Source organism: Panthera onca, chromosome B4 (assembly GCF_046562875.1).
Source record: "Panthera onca isolate mPanOnc1 chromosome B4, mPanOnc1 haplotype 2, whole genome shotgun sequence".
In the NCBI taxonomy this organism is placed as follows: Eukaryota; Metazoa; Chordata; class Mammalia; order Carnivora; family Felidae; genus Panthera; species Panthera onca.
In genome coordinates this window covers 134450977-134470332 of record NC_138345.1, presented here as the reverse complement: position 1 = coordinate 134470332, position 19356 = coordinate 134450977, and the positions used below count along the sequence as shown (strand labels likewise).

The 19356-nt window shown below is 49.0% G+C and overlaps 1 protein-coding gene across 2 annotated transcripts in view; it reads right to left on the bottom strand.

Moving 5' to 3' along the window:
- SREBF2 (sterol regulatory element binding transcription factor 2) overlaps window positions 1-19356 on the bottom strand; it is a 58002-nt gene that overhangs the window by 12209 nt on the left and 26437 nt on the right. For both annotated transcript variants that reach the window (XM_060656211.2, XM_078449395.2), the window contains exons 4-12: window positions 19064-19210; window positions 17461-17682; window positions 16046-16160; window positions 15678-15859; window positions 13978-14170; window positions 13204-13385; window positions 10302-10578; window positions 8491-8660; window positions 379-547 (exon numbers count right to left, since the gene is read on the bottom strand). In XM_060656211.2, coding sequence (XP_060512194.1) covers window positions 379-547; window positions 8491-8660; window positions 10302-10578; window positions 13204-13385; window positions 13978-14170; window positions 15678-15859; window positions 16046-16160; window positions 17461-17682; window positions 19064-19210 — 1657 coding nt within the window. The remainder of the gene's footprint in view (window positions 1-378; window positions 548-8490; window positions 8661-10301; window positions 10579-13203; window positions 13386-13977; window positions 14171-15677; window positions 15860-16045; window positions 16161-17460; window positions 17683-19063; window positions 19211-19356) is intronic.

Here is a 19356-nt window from a genome sequence, read left to right as displayed (position 1 = left end):
CTCTGATGCCTGGAGCCCTGTCCCTGCCACCACTCTAAGCACTTGCTGAGCGCCTGTCACCTATTGTTCTCTAACTGCTCCGACCATGTCTGCTTTCCAGCGGGACCAGGAGGCCGGGGCCAGTGAGCAGCAGCCCCACACATCTTTTCTCTCCAAAGCACCCAGAACAAGGGCAAGAACGGCGTGACTGATGTGAGGACCACGGGATCTGAATGTCGGAGAGAGGCGCTGCTCACCAGGCTTGGGACCTCCCTGAGCTTTGGGGAAAACAAGACTGAGACCACCTGTGTCCCCCATGCGTTTGGAGCACAGTCCCCCTGAAGTACTGGTGCCTCTCGCGGCTCTCCCAATACCCGGTGGCTGCAAAGGTGTTCTCACCTGGGTTCCTCTGGGCACAGTACAGACTCTCCTTGGCAGCCGACTTCACCGACCAGCTCCGCTCCATGAAAAACTTCTGGCCCAGGGGGTGGCAGAGCCAGCGCAGTGAGTCAGGGACAGCGCTGCGCTCGGGGCCACACAGGCTCTGGGCTCTGCTGAGGAAGTAGCTCTGTGGAAGGACACGGGCCAGGGGTAACACTGGGGTTGCGGAACGCTGGCTGTGGCCACCATGGGGCCATCAAAAAGCACCACCGCGGTGGAGGCAGGCTGGGGAAAGGAGGTCAACAGGAGGGCCGGGACGCTCACAGACCTGGAGGTAAATGCCACTACTGTAACTAGGGCAAGTGGCTCTGGTGGAGCCGTCTGGACTTGGTGACCAGGTCCAACCTCCAGCAGGAGGGTTGGACAGGGCTTCGGGGCTCCTGTGGGGCCCCCGCCGCACCCTGCCCTGCTGGGTCTGCCTAATCCTCCTGGAAGCTCCCTCTGGCCCTGCTGGCATTCGACCTGCAGAGGCGGGGAGGGGGTGCTTCATCGAGGAGGGGTCGTGGAGGCCTCCCGGCTGCACGCCCACCCTCAGCCCTGTGAGCACCTGTGTCCAAGCCAGGCGGCCCCTTGGATCCTGGGACTTTTCTTATTGGTCATTTTAATTACTTTTGTGATATTTTTAGACAAAAGCATGTTCTGCTCTAATTTTTCATCTCTTTTACCTTTGAGTATGAAGAGTATTTATAGTAAAGGCACACAGCAAGTGACTAGTAACTGTTAGTTACACTATCATCACACTGGAAAGCACGAGAGTGAAGGAGTAGCCCTGAGGCTTGTCCCAGGACCCATGCAGGCATGCATGCCTGTGGATGATGCCTCTTCCCCCAGAGTTGGCCTGTCAAGGGCTTTATCTGGCCCCCTAAAGAGACCTGCACCCCAGCCCTAGATGAGCCCTTGATGTGAACACCAGCTGGTGAGGAAGGATGAAGAAAGACTTTGAAAGCCGCTTTGCTGGGCAATTCGAAGCCAGTGCCCATCTCCCCAGCCCCTCCTCTGCTGCAGGGGAGCATCACTCTAGGTCCCCAGGAATCAGAGTTGCAGGCTGTCTACCCATGTTTTCAGAAGTTCTATCACTTATCGAGTGAGGATATTTTTATTCTAAAACCCATGATTTCCAACCCACAAAACCACTCAGTGCAGGCTAATCTGAATGAGGAGCTGAGCAGAGAAGGATAGGGGGGAGGGAGAAGCATAAGACCCAGAGCTCAGGGAACCTGGACGAGGGGCTGCTGGGACAGGCTCGCAGATGTAAACCTTCATACTTCCGCCCTTGCCTCCACAATGAGGGCAGCGCCTCCTTGTCCAGTTCAGTCTGATGGTTCTGACCTTTACTGGGCTCTAAGTAGCCATCAGCTAATATAACGGCTTCAGAAGACTTGAATGCCAGGGTCAGAAATAGCACCACCGAAGTGCCACTCAGGAACACAGACTGAAATGACAGACTCTCTTGGGGGGGCGGGGGGGAGTGGATCTGGCGATTGCTGTCTGAATCTGAGAGAGAATGACCTGGTCAAGCTGCTCTACAGATATACTTGAAGACTATCACAGCACTTAATTCACTGAAGTCTCTAGTCACGGAGCCAGCAGCACTACTGGCCTTTCCTCCTCTTTGCTGGCCGCCATATACGAGACAGGATACTGGAGAACACACGAAGAGGCACCCCTACGACCTTCTCCCGACTCTCAACAAAGCACTTGCTGAATCTGAGCTTGTAACTGCAGTGGAGGAGCCTGAATGGGACAGAGGCTGGGGGTGGGGTGGCGGCAGTCCCAGCGCCTCTTAAGTCAAAGAACCTTCTAACAGTTGCCTGCTAAGCAAGGGAGCACGAGAGCTGCTCCAGGGGAAACGGAAAACAACTGTTCCCTGAGAAGGGCCCAAACGTCAGCAAAAGAAGCAGAAACAAAGCTTGGTCAGGTTGCTCTGCAAGAGGAACCCAGAGAAGCCATTTAGAAAATCATTAAGTTAAAATACATTTTTAGGTTCGATTCTTTTTTGAAATTTTTTTTGAATGTTTATTTACTTTCGAGAGCGAGAGAGAGCACATGCGTGAGAACGGGGGCATGAGTGGGGGGAGGGGCAGAGAAAGAGGGAGACACAGAATCTGAAACAGGCTCCAGGCTCTGAGCTGTCAGCACGGAGCCCGAAGCGGGGCCCGAACTCACAAACTGAGATCATGACCTGAGCCGAAGTCGGATGCTTAACCGACTGAGCCACCCAGGTGTCCCTAAGCTTAATTCTTGAGAAAAACCTTAGTTGTAAGAAATTTCACTGTGTGTGTGTGTGTGTGTGTGTGTGTGTGTGTGTGTGTGTGTGTGTGTAAGCTGGAATTTGGTGATTTGAATTAATAAGAAATATAAATCCTGGGATACAGTCTCCACAGCGTAATTTCTAGAAGGAAAACTAAAAAAATAACTTCTGTTGCTCTTCAATTTTCTTGGCATTATCACCTTATGATAATTTCCCTAAATTTTACAGACACCAGAATCTCCCCAAGCTGCGGGTGTGAGCCCCCTCCCCTCTAAGTCATCTGCTAACTGCCAAACTGAGCAGCTGTGGCTGGAGACTCAGAACTGCTTAGATCCCAAGAGCCACCCTGTGCCACCCAGCCAGTCCCCGTTCCACAGTCCTCCCACACCGGGCTTCCCCTATGGTTCTCAAACTGTGTGCCAAGGCACCCTGAAAGCAACATCCTGAACTTGGGAGGGGCGCCACCGGATATTCTACAGGGGATATTTTCTGAGGTAAATACAGCCATGCTCAACACAAGTCAGACACCAGGTAAAGTAGTAAATGGGGGTAGTTGGAAGTCTCAGTGGGAGACTGCACGACCTTCCTTTGGATGATATCACACCTTTAAGAAGCTGGGTTTTTAGAGGCTGTTGTAATAAAAAGCAAGTGCTGCATGAAAATCACTGTGGAACAGGAGACGAAATTGGTGGTGTTACTCTGATTTCAAAGTTTGAGAAGGTATGTGGTACCCAACAGACACATGTACCCCACTAGTAAGTAACCATGGTTATCAAGAATAAAAATATTATTTCCTTGGGGCGCCTGGGTGGCTCAGTCGGTTGAGCGTCCGGCTTCGCCTCAGGTCATGATCTCGCGGTCTGTGGGTTGGAGCCCCGCGTCGGGCTCTGTGCTGACAGCTCGGAGCCTGAAGCCTGCTTTGGGTTCTGTGTCCCCCTCTCTCTCTGCCCTCCCCCACTCGTGATCTGTCTCTCTCTGTCTCAGAAATAAATAAAACATTAAAAAATATATTATTTCTTCTTTCAATTTTGTGTATATTTTTTAATGGCTACTAAATTGTTAAGAGATAAATATGTATCAAGATATCAAGATGTCTGTACCTAATGAATTAAATGGAACTGTTAGGTATTTCTGGGGCGCCTAGGTGGCTAAGTGTCAGACTCTTGATTTCCACTCAGGTCATGATCTCATGGTTCATGGGTTTGAGCCCCATGTCGGGCTCTGCACTGAGTGTAGAACCTGTTTGGGATTCTCTCTCCCTCTCTCTCTGCCCCTCCCCAACTTGTGCACGCTCTCTCAAAATAAAGAAACATTAAAAAAATTAAACAGAACCGTTAGGTATTTCCTTTAGCCCAGGGAACCATGAAAAAATTACTGAGACACAAAGGGTGCCATGAACTGAGAAAGATTGCAAACCTCTGGTCTAAATCATTTTCACAGAGGCCAGCCCTCCACCTGCCTTCAAAGTCTGACTCATTTGCTAGCTAAATATATTTGGCTGAATTCAAAGCTTCTTCTTCCTCTTTAGGAGAGTACTATCTGGGTCTCCTAATCTGTCCCCTCCCAAGAGAAGCAAACAGATGAAAGGGGCAGTTACCTTCCTAGGAATCAGTTCCTCTCCTCTGCCCACCTTACTGAAAATGCAAATTTGGCAATACATCAAGTGTTCCAAATATTTTTGGCCTTTGAGTGAGTGTCACCATCTCTAGAGATTTAACCTCAAGAGACACTTCTACAAGTGGGTGAGGAGAGTGTGTGACGACTCTCTCTGCAGCACCAGAACCGCAAATCCTGGAAACAACCCCAGGGCCCGACAGCAAACGTGCCGGGGTACCAAGTCCCCCGGCGGAATAAGGAGGCAACAAAGAAAGGGGCCCAAGACTTACCGCTTGGTTGAAAAAAGCAAGTGGTAAACTAGGGTTTCTGGTATGATCACACTAAGTAGATTATAATGCATATATATATTAGTACATGCAAGAAGAAAATTCTGAGGAAGTACACATCACATTGTTCACTGCTTGTCAGGCATACCAAATCTTTTTGAGGATGGGGCCTCATGGGCGGGGGGTGGTTTTAAGGGAAACACTTTCCCGATCCTCAGCTGCCACACATACACCTTCCTCAAATGGGCTGAGTCCCTCTGAAGGGTAGCTGCGTCTTGGCAATAAGGACAATCAAAACCCCAGAGGGACTTCTGGGATGACGGGATGATCCTAAAATTTATAGGGGGAGGTAACACTAGTCACTAAAGCTAGAGGGCTGATACATGCAGATATCAGGACATATTAGAAGACTCGACCATTAGGGGTGTGTGGTGTTGTGCAATGGAACAGATCAGAGCATCCGGAGGCAGACTCGTTATATACGGACACTTGATTTATGAAAAAAGTACCACTTGGTGCAGAGCAGAACGGACAGTCATTTTAATAAGAGTCTGGGGCAGGGAGACATTCAAGTGGAAAAAAAAAAAAGTAGCTCTTGCATGCCTACCTCCATCTCATACAAAAAATCAACTCCTGATAGATATGGACTTGGATGTGGAAAAAAAAAGTCCGGTGTCTCGCAGACAACAGAGGAAGGTGTCTTCACAAGTGAGACAGGGCAGAGATTCACTGAACAGGACACAAAGTGTATGTAACGGAAAAGACTAATCATCTGATTTGACAAATATTCAGAACTTGTGCTCATCAGTTGACAGCATTTAGAGAGAGACTAGGCAAGCCCCAGAGGGAGAGAGATCCATACAAAGCACACATCCAACAAAGGTTTGGAGCCAGAACAAAGAACTCCTTGAATCAATAAAAAGACCAGCATCCCAAATAAATAGGTAGGACTCTTCTGTGGTTTTCACAAAAGAGAAGATCCAAACGGCCAATGAAAAGGTGCTCGACATCACTAATCCCCTGGGAGTTACAAGTGAAAACTATCAGGCACCACCAGAAGGGCGAGAGATGACACTATCCTCTGTTCGGTGGGGATGTGGAGCTGGAACTTTCTTTCATACACTGCTGGCGGAGTGGCAACTGGTACGTCTGCTTTGGGAAACCGTTAGGCAGCGTCTACCAAAGCTGAACATCCACGTGACCGCTGACCTAGCAACACCAGCCCTAGAAATGCAATCTCACGCTCACCAAAAGATGAATGTTCACCGCGGCACTATTCCTAATAACCAAGGACAGGAAACAACTCAGCAGTCCATCTATAAGTCTAGTCATAGAATGGAATACTATAAAGCAAGGAGAATAGACCATCCATAACTATATGCAACAACACATATGAATCTCACACATGACACTGAGCAAAAGCACATACTGTAGGACTCCCCTCATGCAAAGTTCCGAGGCAAAACATGCGAAGTGATCAGGATGGTGATCACTCTGGCTGGAGAGCTTAGGGGTAGGGGTAGTTTGCTAACTGCAAGGGGGCCCAAGGGACACTTCTGCGGTCCTGGTCATGTTCTGTTCTTGATCTGTCTGCTGGTTTTATGAGTGCATTCACTCTGTGCAGTCACTGAACTGTGCACTTATGATTTACGTACTTTTCTACATGCATGTTATACTTTAACAAAAAGTTTATAAAGGGGCGCCTGGGTGGCTCAGTTGGTTAAGCATTCGACTCTTGATTTTGGCTCAGGCCGTGATCTCACAGTTTGTGAGATCAAGCCTCAAGCTGGGCTCTGTGTTGACAGTGCGGGGCCTGCTTGGGATGCCCTCCCTCTCTCTCTCTCTCTCTCTCTCTCTCTCTCTGCCCCTCCCCTGCTCATACACTCTCTCTCAAAAACAAATAAGTAAACTTTAATAAAAGTTTATAGAAATAGCAAATTAAGAGGCGGATTAAACTATGGTGACCGAATTCAGAATAATGGTTATCTTTGTAGGGGGCAGTGTGAGTGAAAGCCTGCAAAAACTTCTGGGCATGATGGGAAGTCCTACTTCTTCTTTTTTTTTTTTTTTTTTTTGAGAGAGAGAGAGAGAGAGAGAGATCACACAAGTATGAGCGGGGGAGGGGCACAGAGGGAGGGAGAGAGAGAATCCCAAGCAGGCTCCATGCTGTCAGTGTAGAGTCTGATGCAGGGCTCAATCTCAGAAGCTGTGAGATCATGACCTGAGCTGAAAACAAGAGTCAGCACTTAACTGACTGAGCCACCCAGGCACCCTCTTCTATTTTTTCAAAGATTTTATTTTTAAGTACTCTCTACACTCAGCATGGGGCTTAAACTCACAACCCTGAGATCAAGAGTCACATGTTCCACCAACTGAGCCAGTTGGGCGCCCCAGAAGTCCTACTTCTTGGCTCTGGGCAGTTATTACAAGCTGTAAATTAAAATGTGCACATTTTTCTGTATGTGCATTGTATTTTGATAAAATTAAGGTCTTCAAAACACCTTTGGGGGGGCACGAAGTTACAAGTGTGATAACATGCCTATGTTATCAGACATTAGGACAAACAAATGGAATAGGGAAACAGCCTGGCTGATGCCTCCTGCTCTTAGCCTAGATTGGCCTTGCCCGGAAATGCCACCTTGACTTCTCTGAAGACTGGGTTAAGAGCCCAGTGTGTTCTCTGGGCAGCCAAATAGGCCTTGCACTCACCTACTGTCCTTAAGGCCTGTTCCTTGTCTGAATTCCCTGCCAGACTGTGTGCTCCCTGAGGACAGGGCAAATGTCTTGCTCACTGCTGCATTTCCACTGCAGAGGATGCAGCGGACTGAGCAGGGACTCAGTAACGTTTGCTGAATGAACATGTTATCTAGGGTCACTGAGACAAGACTGAGACACAGAAAGCACACTGGGCTTTCCCATGCTGTCACCTAGACTGTGGTGACACACTTCAGGAAACATCAGTGTCACCACAGGGCACATTCCTATTCATCAGCTCATCAGTGTCATTACTGAGATATGCCAACAAACGGAGATGTGATCGTTCTGTTCTGAACACGGCTGATGTATTCGGCAGCCTACTCAAAGCGAGCACCGAATAAAACATGCCTGTTTCTGCTGGAGTAAGAAAGCCTGAGGTCAGCAGATGCTGTGAACTAGTTGATAACAAGGACTGTGAATTGGCCAACTGTGAATTCCCAAGGCTGGCCCCATGCCGGGCACAACGGAGGCGCCTGACAACAGCAGTTCCTGCCTTGGGTCTGACCTGAGTTCCTTGAAGACGTGCACGGTTTCCCATTTCTGGACTCACAGTGCTGTGATTAAGGTATGTAATCACTACCTTCCTTTGTGAATAAAAACACCAGGAGACACAACCAGAAAATTTCAAAAATCTTTATGACCACAACGGGGCGCCTGGGTGGCTCAGTCAGTTAAGCATCTGACTCTTGACTTTGGCTCAGGTCATGATCTCATGGTTTGTGGGTTTGAGCCCCATGTTAGGCCGTGCACTGACAGCGCACAGACTGCTTGGGATTCTCTCTCTCTACGCCACCCCCCTCTCGCGCCTTCTCTCTCAAAAATAAACTTAAAAAAATTTTTTTATGACCACTTGAAGAGCAGAAGTCATATATTTAACCCCTTGAATCCAGGTCACTCTGTATCACTGAGTCCGTCTTACTTCAGGTGCCAAAATGCCCCACTTATGCTTATAAGAGCCGTAAGGGTTTGGGGTTTTGTTTTGTTTTTCTTTTTTTTTTGGCAGGGGGGTCTGTTTTGTTCAGTGCCATAAATGTTTGTGAAATAGCCTAGTGGATGAATACCTACTCCTCTAGATAGTCAGCACCCAAAGGCAGACCCACACCCGTTTCTGCATCTTAGCTCCTGGCTGGGGAAGGGCGCCTAGTGCAAGTCTGCAGAGGGGACCTGCAGGGTACTCACCGCCAGGAAGCCCAGCTTGCCCCCACAGCGGGTCTTGAGCCCCATGGCAGCAGTCAGATGGATCTCAACCAACATGCTCGGCGGGACTTTTTCTTCTGCACACTCAGCCAGGTTCACGGCGCACAAAGCCATGTGCACATCCGAACAGGCAGATCCTGCAGGAAGCTTCCCTGTGGCAGGCAGACACAGACACTGATGTTAACACATTCCTCCAAACCAAGGTTTTCTCTAGTGCAGTCAGAGTGAGAGCGGAAGGACTGAAGACAGTACTTGGGCTCTGCCATCAGATGGTCCTGGATGGGATGCTAGGCTCTGTGACTCAGTAGCTCCTTTCTACCTCATAGGTTGTTGGGGACAAGAGAAAATGCATGTTAAGTACCCGGCACATGGCACATGGGACGTATAAATGGGAGCCACTGTGACTGCAGGCTGTCGTATGGGACTCGGAGATGTGCACTGCAACATTTTCCAAACAGTGCCAACAGCACAACCGTGTTATGCTAACACACCCTATGCCTCCAAATATCGAAAGAGGTGATTTTAAAAGAATCTACAGTATATAAGCACGCATCTTTTTGAGGGAGAAGTAACCTAAAACAGCCAGGACAGCCAGACACATCACGGGTTAGTAGGTGGAAGGCTAGGAAAAGCTTACTACACCTCCCATATGAGGGTCGCACAGCTCACATGGTGTGACCTTGAAGTCACGGGCCAAAGTGTCCTTGCACAGGCACGGGGGCTCATCAAGGCTGCGAGGCTTTCATGCTGTTTCTTGCTTTGGTCCGCACTACAGGGCTGGGAGGTGGCTAGGGCGAGCAGTCCCCTCGTTTTGCTAAGGGAGGCTCAGCTTCAGGGGTGGCCCCATGTCAAAGGTCCAGACGGTGGCCAAGCCAGGCCTCCTGACCTCATCAGCCCCACGTTCTTCCCACGGGGCCACTCTGCCTGCCCCGTCTTTTTATCAGCCCTTACACTTTGTTCTGCACAGGCATCGGGTGTTGGTCTCCCTCAAGAGGCACAATCTGGCTTTCTCTTTTCAGGGGAGGGAGGATGGAAGCAATGTGGGGACCATACTTTAGTCACCTGTCCTCTCAGTGCCTTGTATAAAGCCAGGTGCACAGAGCATTCAGCAAATGTGGAGGGAATGAGTGATGGGAACTATCCCAGCTGGTATAGTTCCAGCCCCCAGGTGGGGCTCCTCCCTGGGAATGTCCTTCTGCCTGGAAGGCACATCCCCTTCCACGCAGCTGGCGTCCTCTACGCATCCTGCCATGCAAAGCCAAGACTTTTCAGAAAGCTTCCTGAAACCCTCCTCAACAAGTACCCCCTCCCTCCCGCCTCCCGACCGAAGCCCCATCCTCTGCTACCACTACCACACTAAACTGTCATTCACTTGCTGACCAGCCTGCCTATCCTTAGAGCAGGAGTTTGTTGAAAGAAATAAATGACATTCCATTGAATCTAAGATGACATCAATTTTAAGTTTACTATTAATTTTAGGTACCACTAAGGAAAAAACAGTGCCAATTCACCCATTCCATATCTCTGTGATTCCATATCACTGTGTAAATAAGGGACGCAACCCAAGGGTAGAGATGTTAATGTGAAAAACTGTGCATCTTAAACTGATGAGCTGCAGTAACGAGCTATCTTTACAGCCATGAGTGTGGGTGGAAGGCCTGTCTAACCATTCGAGAAGAGTAGTGTAAAAAGGGCTTCAACTGGGACCAAAAACTGGCAAACCAAGCCAGGGTGGAGACGGCACGGGGCACCTTAAGGCCAGCCGGCAGTGGGAGCCGCACCCCCCGCCTCACCTGTGATGTGCAGCTGGTGCAGCCTGTGATAGGCCAGGGCTGCGTCCCGGGCGCTGGCCTTAGCTTCGTCCTCGAAGCCCGCTGCAGTGGCTGGGGTGGCCCGCCGGCGCTGGAAGACCTTCTTGAGCAGCCAACGCACCAGGCGCAACTTCTGCAGGCTGTAGCGAATCACATTCCAGGAGAGGCTGCAGGCCAGGTCCAGGCGGGAGGTGGGCAGCGCCCGGCCCAACACTGACAGGCAGGTCTGTAGATTGGCCGCGGCAGCCGCAAAATCCCCCTAGAAAGCAGCAAGAGGTATAATGTTCGCTGGCCTTGCTGTGGCCTTTTTATTTTGCTTTACCAAAAACTTTTACCCTCCCTTCACTCCCTAGATTATCAGAGTAAACAAATCACTAGGAACCTTATCCCCCAGAAAGAATGATTGCTGACATTTTCATATGTTTTCTCCTGGCTTTTTTTTACTAAATTGGGATTGTACTGTGGTCTATCTATGATCAAATACTATTCACAAATTCCCGTAGTAGTTTTATACGTAAGATGATAAAATGGATTTAGATGATCTTTTAGGCTTTTACGTTCTCAAAGTGTGGTTCCTGGAGACGAGTAGCGTCAGCCCCTGGGATCTTGTCAGAAATGCAAATTCTTAGTCCTCCAGCCCCACCCTCCCCCACCTATAGAAACCGCCTCTTTCTGAGAACCCGCGCTTTAGACAAACACATGGCAAAACTACTGTAACCAAGGATCTGGATGAACTACTCTTTGCCAGCCTGAGAGGTTCTAATGGAGAGTCTATGGCTCTGTATTGGAAGACCTCTTTCTGTCTGTTTCTCTCATCAATGGGAAACAGAACGAAGCCATCCTCTCCTTTCCCGTGTCCTGCGGTGAGTACGACACCCGTATCTCCTCCCTGCACCATTATGGGAAGTGGATCGGGACAAAGGGAGCACCCTCTCCCAGCTGATGCACAGCTTCTAACACACTCTGGTGTGTTAGAACACACCTGCCTCCTGGTCCCTTCTCACCCCCAGGGCCCGCTCACGGCACTTCAAGTAACACCGCTCACACAGAGGATCCCACAGCTCCAGGGCTCCCGACCCTGGAGTCAATGCCACATCATTTCCATTCCGCTTTACGGCTCAAATATTTCCCAAGTCAGTCTTTCCTTTCCATTCCAGGTTCTTGCCACCTCTCGACAGGTCTATTCCAGGAGCCGCGACCCTGCCTCTGTGTATTCGGTGCCCCCTCCTCCCAACCCCACACTTCACACAGCTGCCAGAATGACATTCATTAAACACAGACCTGAACCTGCCTTTAAGACACACATCTTGAAATGCTTTTTTTCTGGGAATAGTCCCGCTTCAGGGGATAGGCCCCCAACAACCACATCTACATTCCAGTACCCACAGCCCTCGGCATGGCTGACAGCTCCAGGCTGGTCAATCAGATTCTCTCTTGTGGGCACTGCAGCCCGCAGGAGGGGAGGGTGGCCTGTAGTGTACTGCAGCCAAGGACTGTTCTGCTTCTGGTGCCTCTGACATGTGACGTTTAACTCTTCCTTTGAAGAGTGTGTGCCCCAGAATCCTCCCCATAAATTTTCCTTTGTTGATTTCTATTTTTTCTATTTTCTATTTTTTTTTTTTTTTACTTAAAAAGAATTTTTTTCTTTTAATGTTTACTTATTTTGAGAGAGAAAGACAGAGTGGAAGTGGGGGAGGTGCAGAGAGAGAAAGGGAGACACAGAATCCAAAGCAGGCTCTAGGCTCTGAGCTGTCAGCACAGAGCCCAACATGGGGCTCGAACTCGTGAACCATGAGACCATGACCTGAGCTGAAGTCGGACGCTTAACTGACTGAGCCACCCAGGCGCCCCTGTTGATTTCTATTTTTTTTTTTTAATTTCTATTAAAAAAAAAAAAAAAAATTTTAACGTTTATTTATTTTTGAGACAGAGAGAGACAGAGCGTGAATAGGGGAGGGGCAGAGAGAAGAGAGACACAGAATCTGAAACAGGCTCCAGGCTCTGAGCTGTCAGCACAGAGCCTGACGCAGAGCTCGAACTCACGGACCGCGAGATCATGACCTGAGCCGAAGTTGGACGCTTAACCGACTGAGCCACCCAGGCGCCCCTATTTTTTCTTTTTAAATGTTTGTTTACTTCTGCGAGAGAGAGAGAAAGAAAAACAGCTCAAGTGGTGGAGGGGCAGAGAGAGAGGGAGACACAGAATCTGAAGCAGGCTCCAGGCAGTCAGCAGAGAGCCGGATGGGGGGCTTGAACCAACGAACTGTGAGATCATGACCTGAGCTGAAGTTTGATGCTTAACTGACCGAGCCACCCAGGCGCCCCTCTTTATTGATTTCAAAAGAAAACATTCAGCTAATTTTCCTGCTCAAAAACCTTCCTGGTTCTCCTTGGGGAAAAAATCCCCAAATCAGTTACTAGTCAAAGACCTCTCCAATTTGGGCCCTAGATACACTTCCAGCCTTAGCCCTCACCTGTCCCAGACATATCCTATAACTCCAGACATACTGACCCACCTGCTGGTCCCCAAATATCCCATCTATTCAAGACTTCTCCACCTGGAAGGTCCTCCCTCCCTGACCACTCTCTGCTCAGGTCCCAGATTCCCTCGGCCAGAATTTGTCTTTCCTGCCCCAACCCCCGCAGCACTTTCTTCTTTCTCTGTCACAGCACAGACTGCAGATCCACCCATGTCCACGGAATCACTGACACATAGGTGTCCTCTCACCTGCTGCCCTGTGACTGTCAGGGGCAGGGTCCCGTCCCGCTCTTGCCACCCCCAAGCACCTATGACAGGACTTTATACACTGGCTACTCAATGTAAGTCACTGAGTTATCAGCTGAGCCTGGGTGAGGAAGGGGAGGGGCGGACGGCAGGACTCACCCTGGCGAGGTCCAGGTCTGCCTGCTTTCGGTGCCTCCAGAAGGTGACTGAGGAGCGTGAATGTGGCCGGATCACTGGCTCCCCGTGGACCAGCAGCTTCACAAAGACGCTCAGGACAATCACACCATTCACCAGCCATAAGAGGATCGTTGGCATCATCCAGTCAAACCAGCCCCCGGAGCCTAAAGAGGAACATCTCAGCTGAGCCAGGAGGAAAGGCCTCCCAGAGCAGCCGTAGGGGACCGCAGGGCACCTCGTGACCCCCAGCATTTGACAAGTAAGAGCCTTCTACCTCACTTTCAGAAGAAGTGTGGATGACAAGACTGCTTCATTTAGTAACAATGTCTAAATGCTTTAGGTAGGGATCGCTATCAGCAAATCTGGGACAGTTCTGTAGCCTAAACAGGAACCCTGTAGCCCTTGTCATTATGGAGCTGGGTGCCACAAAAGTCTGTGTTAGTCAAGGTGGGGTCGGACCACTGGTTTCATGACTCAGGCAAAAATATCACATCTTCCTTCAAATAGGTATACCCCCATTTCCCTTATCCCTGCCCCCATGACAACAGCAGTGTGGGTTCCTGATTTGTTCTGTTCTTACTGAACTTGGGCTTGCCCTGCTACTTCCAAAATGTGACTTATGCCAGTCCCTACCAGGCCTGCGACAAAAGCTCTTCGGGACCCCGTGAATGAGCAGAGCATTTTGCACACGCAGGGCCCATCTCCTGCCACGGCAGCCCACCCATGCTTTGGTGGCACGAAGGGCCCTCTACCTACCTGACTCAAGGGACAGTATGCTGCGGCCGGAGCCAGAGTACGGGTGCTGGTCAGAGCTGGGGGCCCCTCTCCACCGCAGCAGGGCAGTCAGGGGGTTAAAGGAGAGGCACAGGAAGGTGAGGACACACAGCAGAATTCGAGAGCGGTCCACCATGCCCAGGGCTACAGGAGGAGAGTCCGGCTCATCTTTGACCTTCAAGACAGGGGAGAGAGATTGGAATGAACATCACATGGGTTTTTGCAGCATTTTACTAACATTTATATATGTACTGGAATCAGACTGGGAGATTTAAATTTAAGACCACCAAATCAGACAGGAATAGAGCCAGGAGGCAACTAAGAAGTCCACAGCTCTCCCACTGCTTCTCAAACCCTGGCACGCTCGCCCTCTTGCCACCCGAGACAAGGACATGTTCTGAAGACCAAAGGTAGAGGAGTCCTACTTATAAAACAGAGTTCTGTCACAGAAGAGAACATTATGCATGATTTTGTTTCTGTAGAATTCCACAACAGACAAACTCATCGGACATGGCAGAAAGCAGATCAGTAGCTGTCTGAGGCTGGAGGGGGTTGTGTGAACTACCTGCCATGGTATATGAACGGGCTTTGTGGGTGATGGAAATATCTTGATTACAGTGATAGTTACATAAGCGTCTATACTTGTTAAAACTCAACAAACTGCATGCAGGTGTGTTTTACTGTGTGTAAATTAAACATCAGCACAGTTGATTAAAGGTGTCCAACTTCAGTATGGATCTGCTTGCGGGAGTCTGCCTATTGTAAAAGCATCATGTTGCTTTTCTTCCCTCCCCATTTCACGGAGGGACAACTGGAGGCAGAGGCCTGCCTGCCCGGGGAGCCTTCCTCTAAGGGAGGAAGCCTAGAGCCAGAACTCCCTGGATCCCAGAGTGCACATACTACACCACTCCTTTTCGATATTTGAAAGCCATCTGAAAATGTCCTCTGAGGACAGACACCTAGCTAATTCAGCGTATCTACCATATGGTCTTTTGTTATCAAACAGAATCACATTTATGAAATATTTCAAAACTAGAGCTCCGTCAGTAAAATCAAGTACGTGTTACTACAACAGTTTGATCAAAAACTTAGGCTACAAGGGAAGCTTGCGCTTTCGAAGTCAGAAATTGCCAATGGTCTCCGCAGGTTCCCCAGGCTAGATCATTAGGCTCGAGCCTCTTTTGGCTAATTCCATTAAACAATTGCCAGGGGCTTTCTTTGACAATTAAAGGCCCTGGGTTGGAATGTTTTTTGTTAGATTGCAAATTGTAATCATTTCCAGAAGAGGACCCAGAGGCAGCCTTGCCCTAAACCAACTGAACAACCTCAAAAAGTGGTCTTGCCAGGCCCATTATGGGCGAAGGATGTAATGAGGTGCCTCCGGCAACTCCTCGTGCTGGCGTGACAGCTGCTGTGTGTTCCCGTTCTAAATGTGGCCCTTAATCCTCTCAGATGGGCTCTTTCAGCAAGGACCAGTTAAGACCAGACGACATTGAACCAGTTAAGCAGATTCTGTGGGGGTGGGGGAGACAGGAGGACCTGACTAATTTCATTGAATTCCTAGTCTTCTCCAGCCCCGGTCCTCTCAACACCTGGCCTGGCCCCTGCTGGCAGCTTCTTCCACAATTAACTCAGGAGAGATGGGGAAGATCCCAGGATCAGGGGATTTCAGAAGCTCATACCTTTGCATCATCCAACAGAGGGCTTCCTGGCTCAGAGTCGATGGAATAGGGGGAGAAGCCAGCCTGCGACCCTGAGTCAGAGGCCGGAGGGGACATCAGAAGGACATTCTGATTAAAGTCATCGATCTTCAGCTCCACATCATTGTCCACCAGGCTGCCTAGGTCGATGCCCTTCAGGAGCTCTGCAAAGAAAACCACATCTGGCAAATGGTCTGTTTCTACAGAGCCCCGCCTGGGCCAGGGCTGGGCTGGGTGAGGGGCACCTGGTCCTTGCTCTTGCTTCACCTCTGAAGGCACCCTGTACACATCAGTGGGTCCTCCCCAGTGCTCAGCACAGGACTTCTACAACCGGAAGTGAGCTTACTCACTGTTTTTCTGATTTGCCAGCTTCAGCACCATGTTCTCCTGGCGCAGTTTATGATTAACCTGCTGCAGGTATTTGATGTAGTCAATGGCCTTCCTCAGGACGCCAGACTTGTGCATCTGGGAAGGAAGATGGGTGAAAACACAGTGGCATCGCTGCAGGCTGCAGAGCGAGAGGGGAGAGACCCAGAGCTCATGGGGTGAAGGCGTGGCTCCAGGTTCAGATGCTGCCTCACTCACTGGTTAGCTGTGCAACCCAGGACAAGTTACCCAACATCTGTGAACCTCATTTTCCTCGTCCTTAAAATGAGGATAATGATAATATATGAATCACAGGCTTGTAGTGAGGGTAAAATGAGATAATACATGTAAAGAGAGTAGCCCCTGGTCTGATGCATAGTGACACTCGATAAATAGAAATTAGCTAGTACTCCCACTTCTTATAATAATCTTGGAACCAAAACAAAACTTTATTTTTTTAATTTTTTAAAATGTTTATTTTTGGGAGAGAGAGCGACAGAGACAGAAAGTACGAGTAGGGGAGGGGCAGAGAGAGGAGGAGTCACAGAACCTGAAGCAGGCTCTAGGCTCTGAGCTGTCAGCATAGAGCCTGACGAGGGGCCGGAACTCATGAACCGTGAGACGACGACCTGCCGAAGTCGGATGCTTAACCGACTGAGCCACCCAGGCGCCGGGAACCAAAAGACATTAAAGAAAACAAACGACCAAAGACCAGAGCATTGCTGGATAGCTACCTTAAGTAAAGTTATATTAGTACATTTCAGATCTATAGGCTACAAGGAATATAAAATTTTCTTTCAAAACAGAGATGAGGAAGCAAAAAATTAAATAACAAAAAAAATAATTTAAAAAATAGAGATGAAGATAAACAGATAACAGGTTAAAAAAAAAAAAAAAACAACACAAAACACCTACACGACAGAAGACACATTCATTGAAACACCAGAAATAATGAAAAATCTATTTCCTCTATTTGCTGTTAAAGACCCAATCTCCATTTCGTCTCCTCCCTCAAAGGTACGGTATTGCCAACCACCCCTGAACACAATTAAACATATGGTGGCAACGCCACCGGCCGACTCCACGGTACACACATCCTGCATCTGCCTGCTGGTGAGCAGGGGGCAGTCCTCTGCCTGGGCTACAGGGACCCATGATCACTGCAAAGCAGTCTCAAAGGTCTAGGCAGGTCACTGCCTTTCCAATCCCCAACAGTTCCCTTATGTTGGTTAATATTTTATAATCTTGAAAAAACCCCAAGATGCTTTAATTAATAAGAAAGCACCTCTAAACCATCCCTACGTTCACTCACTGGATCTGGGTCTTCCAAAATTCCCACAGTAAAGGCCAGTGGAGGGCAAATGGTGGGACATGAAATACCATTTTGCTTGGCACCTACCTTGGCATCCGTCCCCATGACCAGGTCTTTCAACTCGATGATTTTGTCATTGATAGAGGAGCGATACCGCTTCTCAATGATGTTGTGAGTCGTCCGCCTTTCTCCTTCTTTGGGGGGCTCCAACTGCTTGACTCCCCCCGGTACCTGCTTAATGGGCACTTTCTCTTGCCCCATCATCACAGGCATTGTGGTCAAAATGGTCCCATTGCTGCCCACCAGAGTCTAGAACAAGCACAGACACGGGGCAGAGTTACCCCGTGGTCAGTCTGAGTCAAGCAACTTCACAGCACAAACCTGCTGGCCTTGGCCATGTGGCATTGCCTGGTCTGACCCCTCTCCTCAATTAAGTCAGGCCCCAGGAAGCTGCAGGAGCCCTGGTACCTTACTTACTAAGCCCCTTTCAGAACCACTGTCAACAAACCACACCACAATAGGATTAACATGGATAAATAGGTTTCAACCTTTGATCTAGGGGTACCCGAAACAAGTCATATGATTTCTGCCTTGCGGGCAAACCATTAACCACCTCTGAGCTCGCATATAAGGAAAACTTACTCTTGGTGTGGGATACATCTTTTCCTTTCCTATGACAGTGCAGTCACTTGCTTCATTTCCTAACATAATTTGGCCATCAAAATGCACAAGGGCAGAACTGACAGAGCCATCCTATTAGATAAGCAGGCCAACTGTAGAGGCCTTCCTCCTTCCCCCTCAGCTCTGCTTTCCTCTGTTTCTATTTTTACTAATTTTAGTTTTATCTTCTTCACTAAACGACCTCAATATCCAAACGGCCAATGAACAAATAAGAAGCCACTCAACTTCACCACTCATTAAGAAATAATTCACACGTAATAAAAAACACACATTTTAAGCGTGTGACGGAGTTTTAATGTTTGGATACGACGTGTAACTAAGATAATCCAGACCAAGACACAGACCATTTCTATCCCCTTAGAAAGTTCTCGTGCCTCTTTTCAGTTTCGCCTGTCCCTTCTCCCTCTTGCAGTCACTGCTCTGACCTCTATCGCCACAGCTTAGTTTTCCCTCTTCTTGAATTTCATGTAAATGGAATCATCAGCATGAATTCTTTTGTGACAGGCATCTTTTTGCTCAACACACTGTTTCTGAGGTTCGGCAGCTGTATGTATCAATAGCTCTTTCTGGACGTGTGGGCTGTTTCCAGTTCTTGGCTTCTATGAATAAAACTTACTTCCAAATTCTGATCACCTTTGACTCTATTGGACTCTCCTGCCGCAAGATGCTGAAAACAGCTGTGGCCCTACAACCCAAGGATGGGTGCCTTCCATGTCCCTCACCTTGGAGCCCCTCCCTGCCTGGTGGGCCTGGGGTCCTTCAGAAGCCAAACCGCCATCAGCAGGACCTAAGAGTCCTCCATACTGATGGCCCTGTATAGAGGTGCTGCCCAGGAACCGGGAGTTAAAAAAGACTAAAAGGGGGTATATTTGCAATGTGACACATTCCATGGAGCTTCTGCACCTGCCCACCCTGTGTAGAGGCTTTGTTAACATCTCTGAGGCCTAATGCCTCCAAGAAAGGAGGAAGAGAGGGGAGAAGGGAGGACAGGGAGGAAGGCAACTCTTACTGGTACTTGAAGGGCAGCTGTCTGGATGGGGGTGGTGAGGGCGGTGAGGGCTGGGTTCTGGACTGCGGCCATGACAGGGCTGCCATCTGTCTTTAGTGTGGTCAAAACAAGGGAATCTGTCTTGATGATCTGAGGCTGTACCAGGACCTGGATGGAGAATGAAGAAAAGGAAAAGGAAGGCAGTATTATTTTTCTATTTTGCCTTACTTTCTTACTACACAGAGACTCCCTCCGGGAAAGAATGAAAAAATAACATGTTCCTAAAACTGAGAACACAACTTGATTACTGGGTT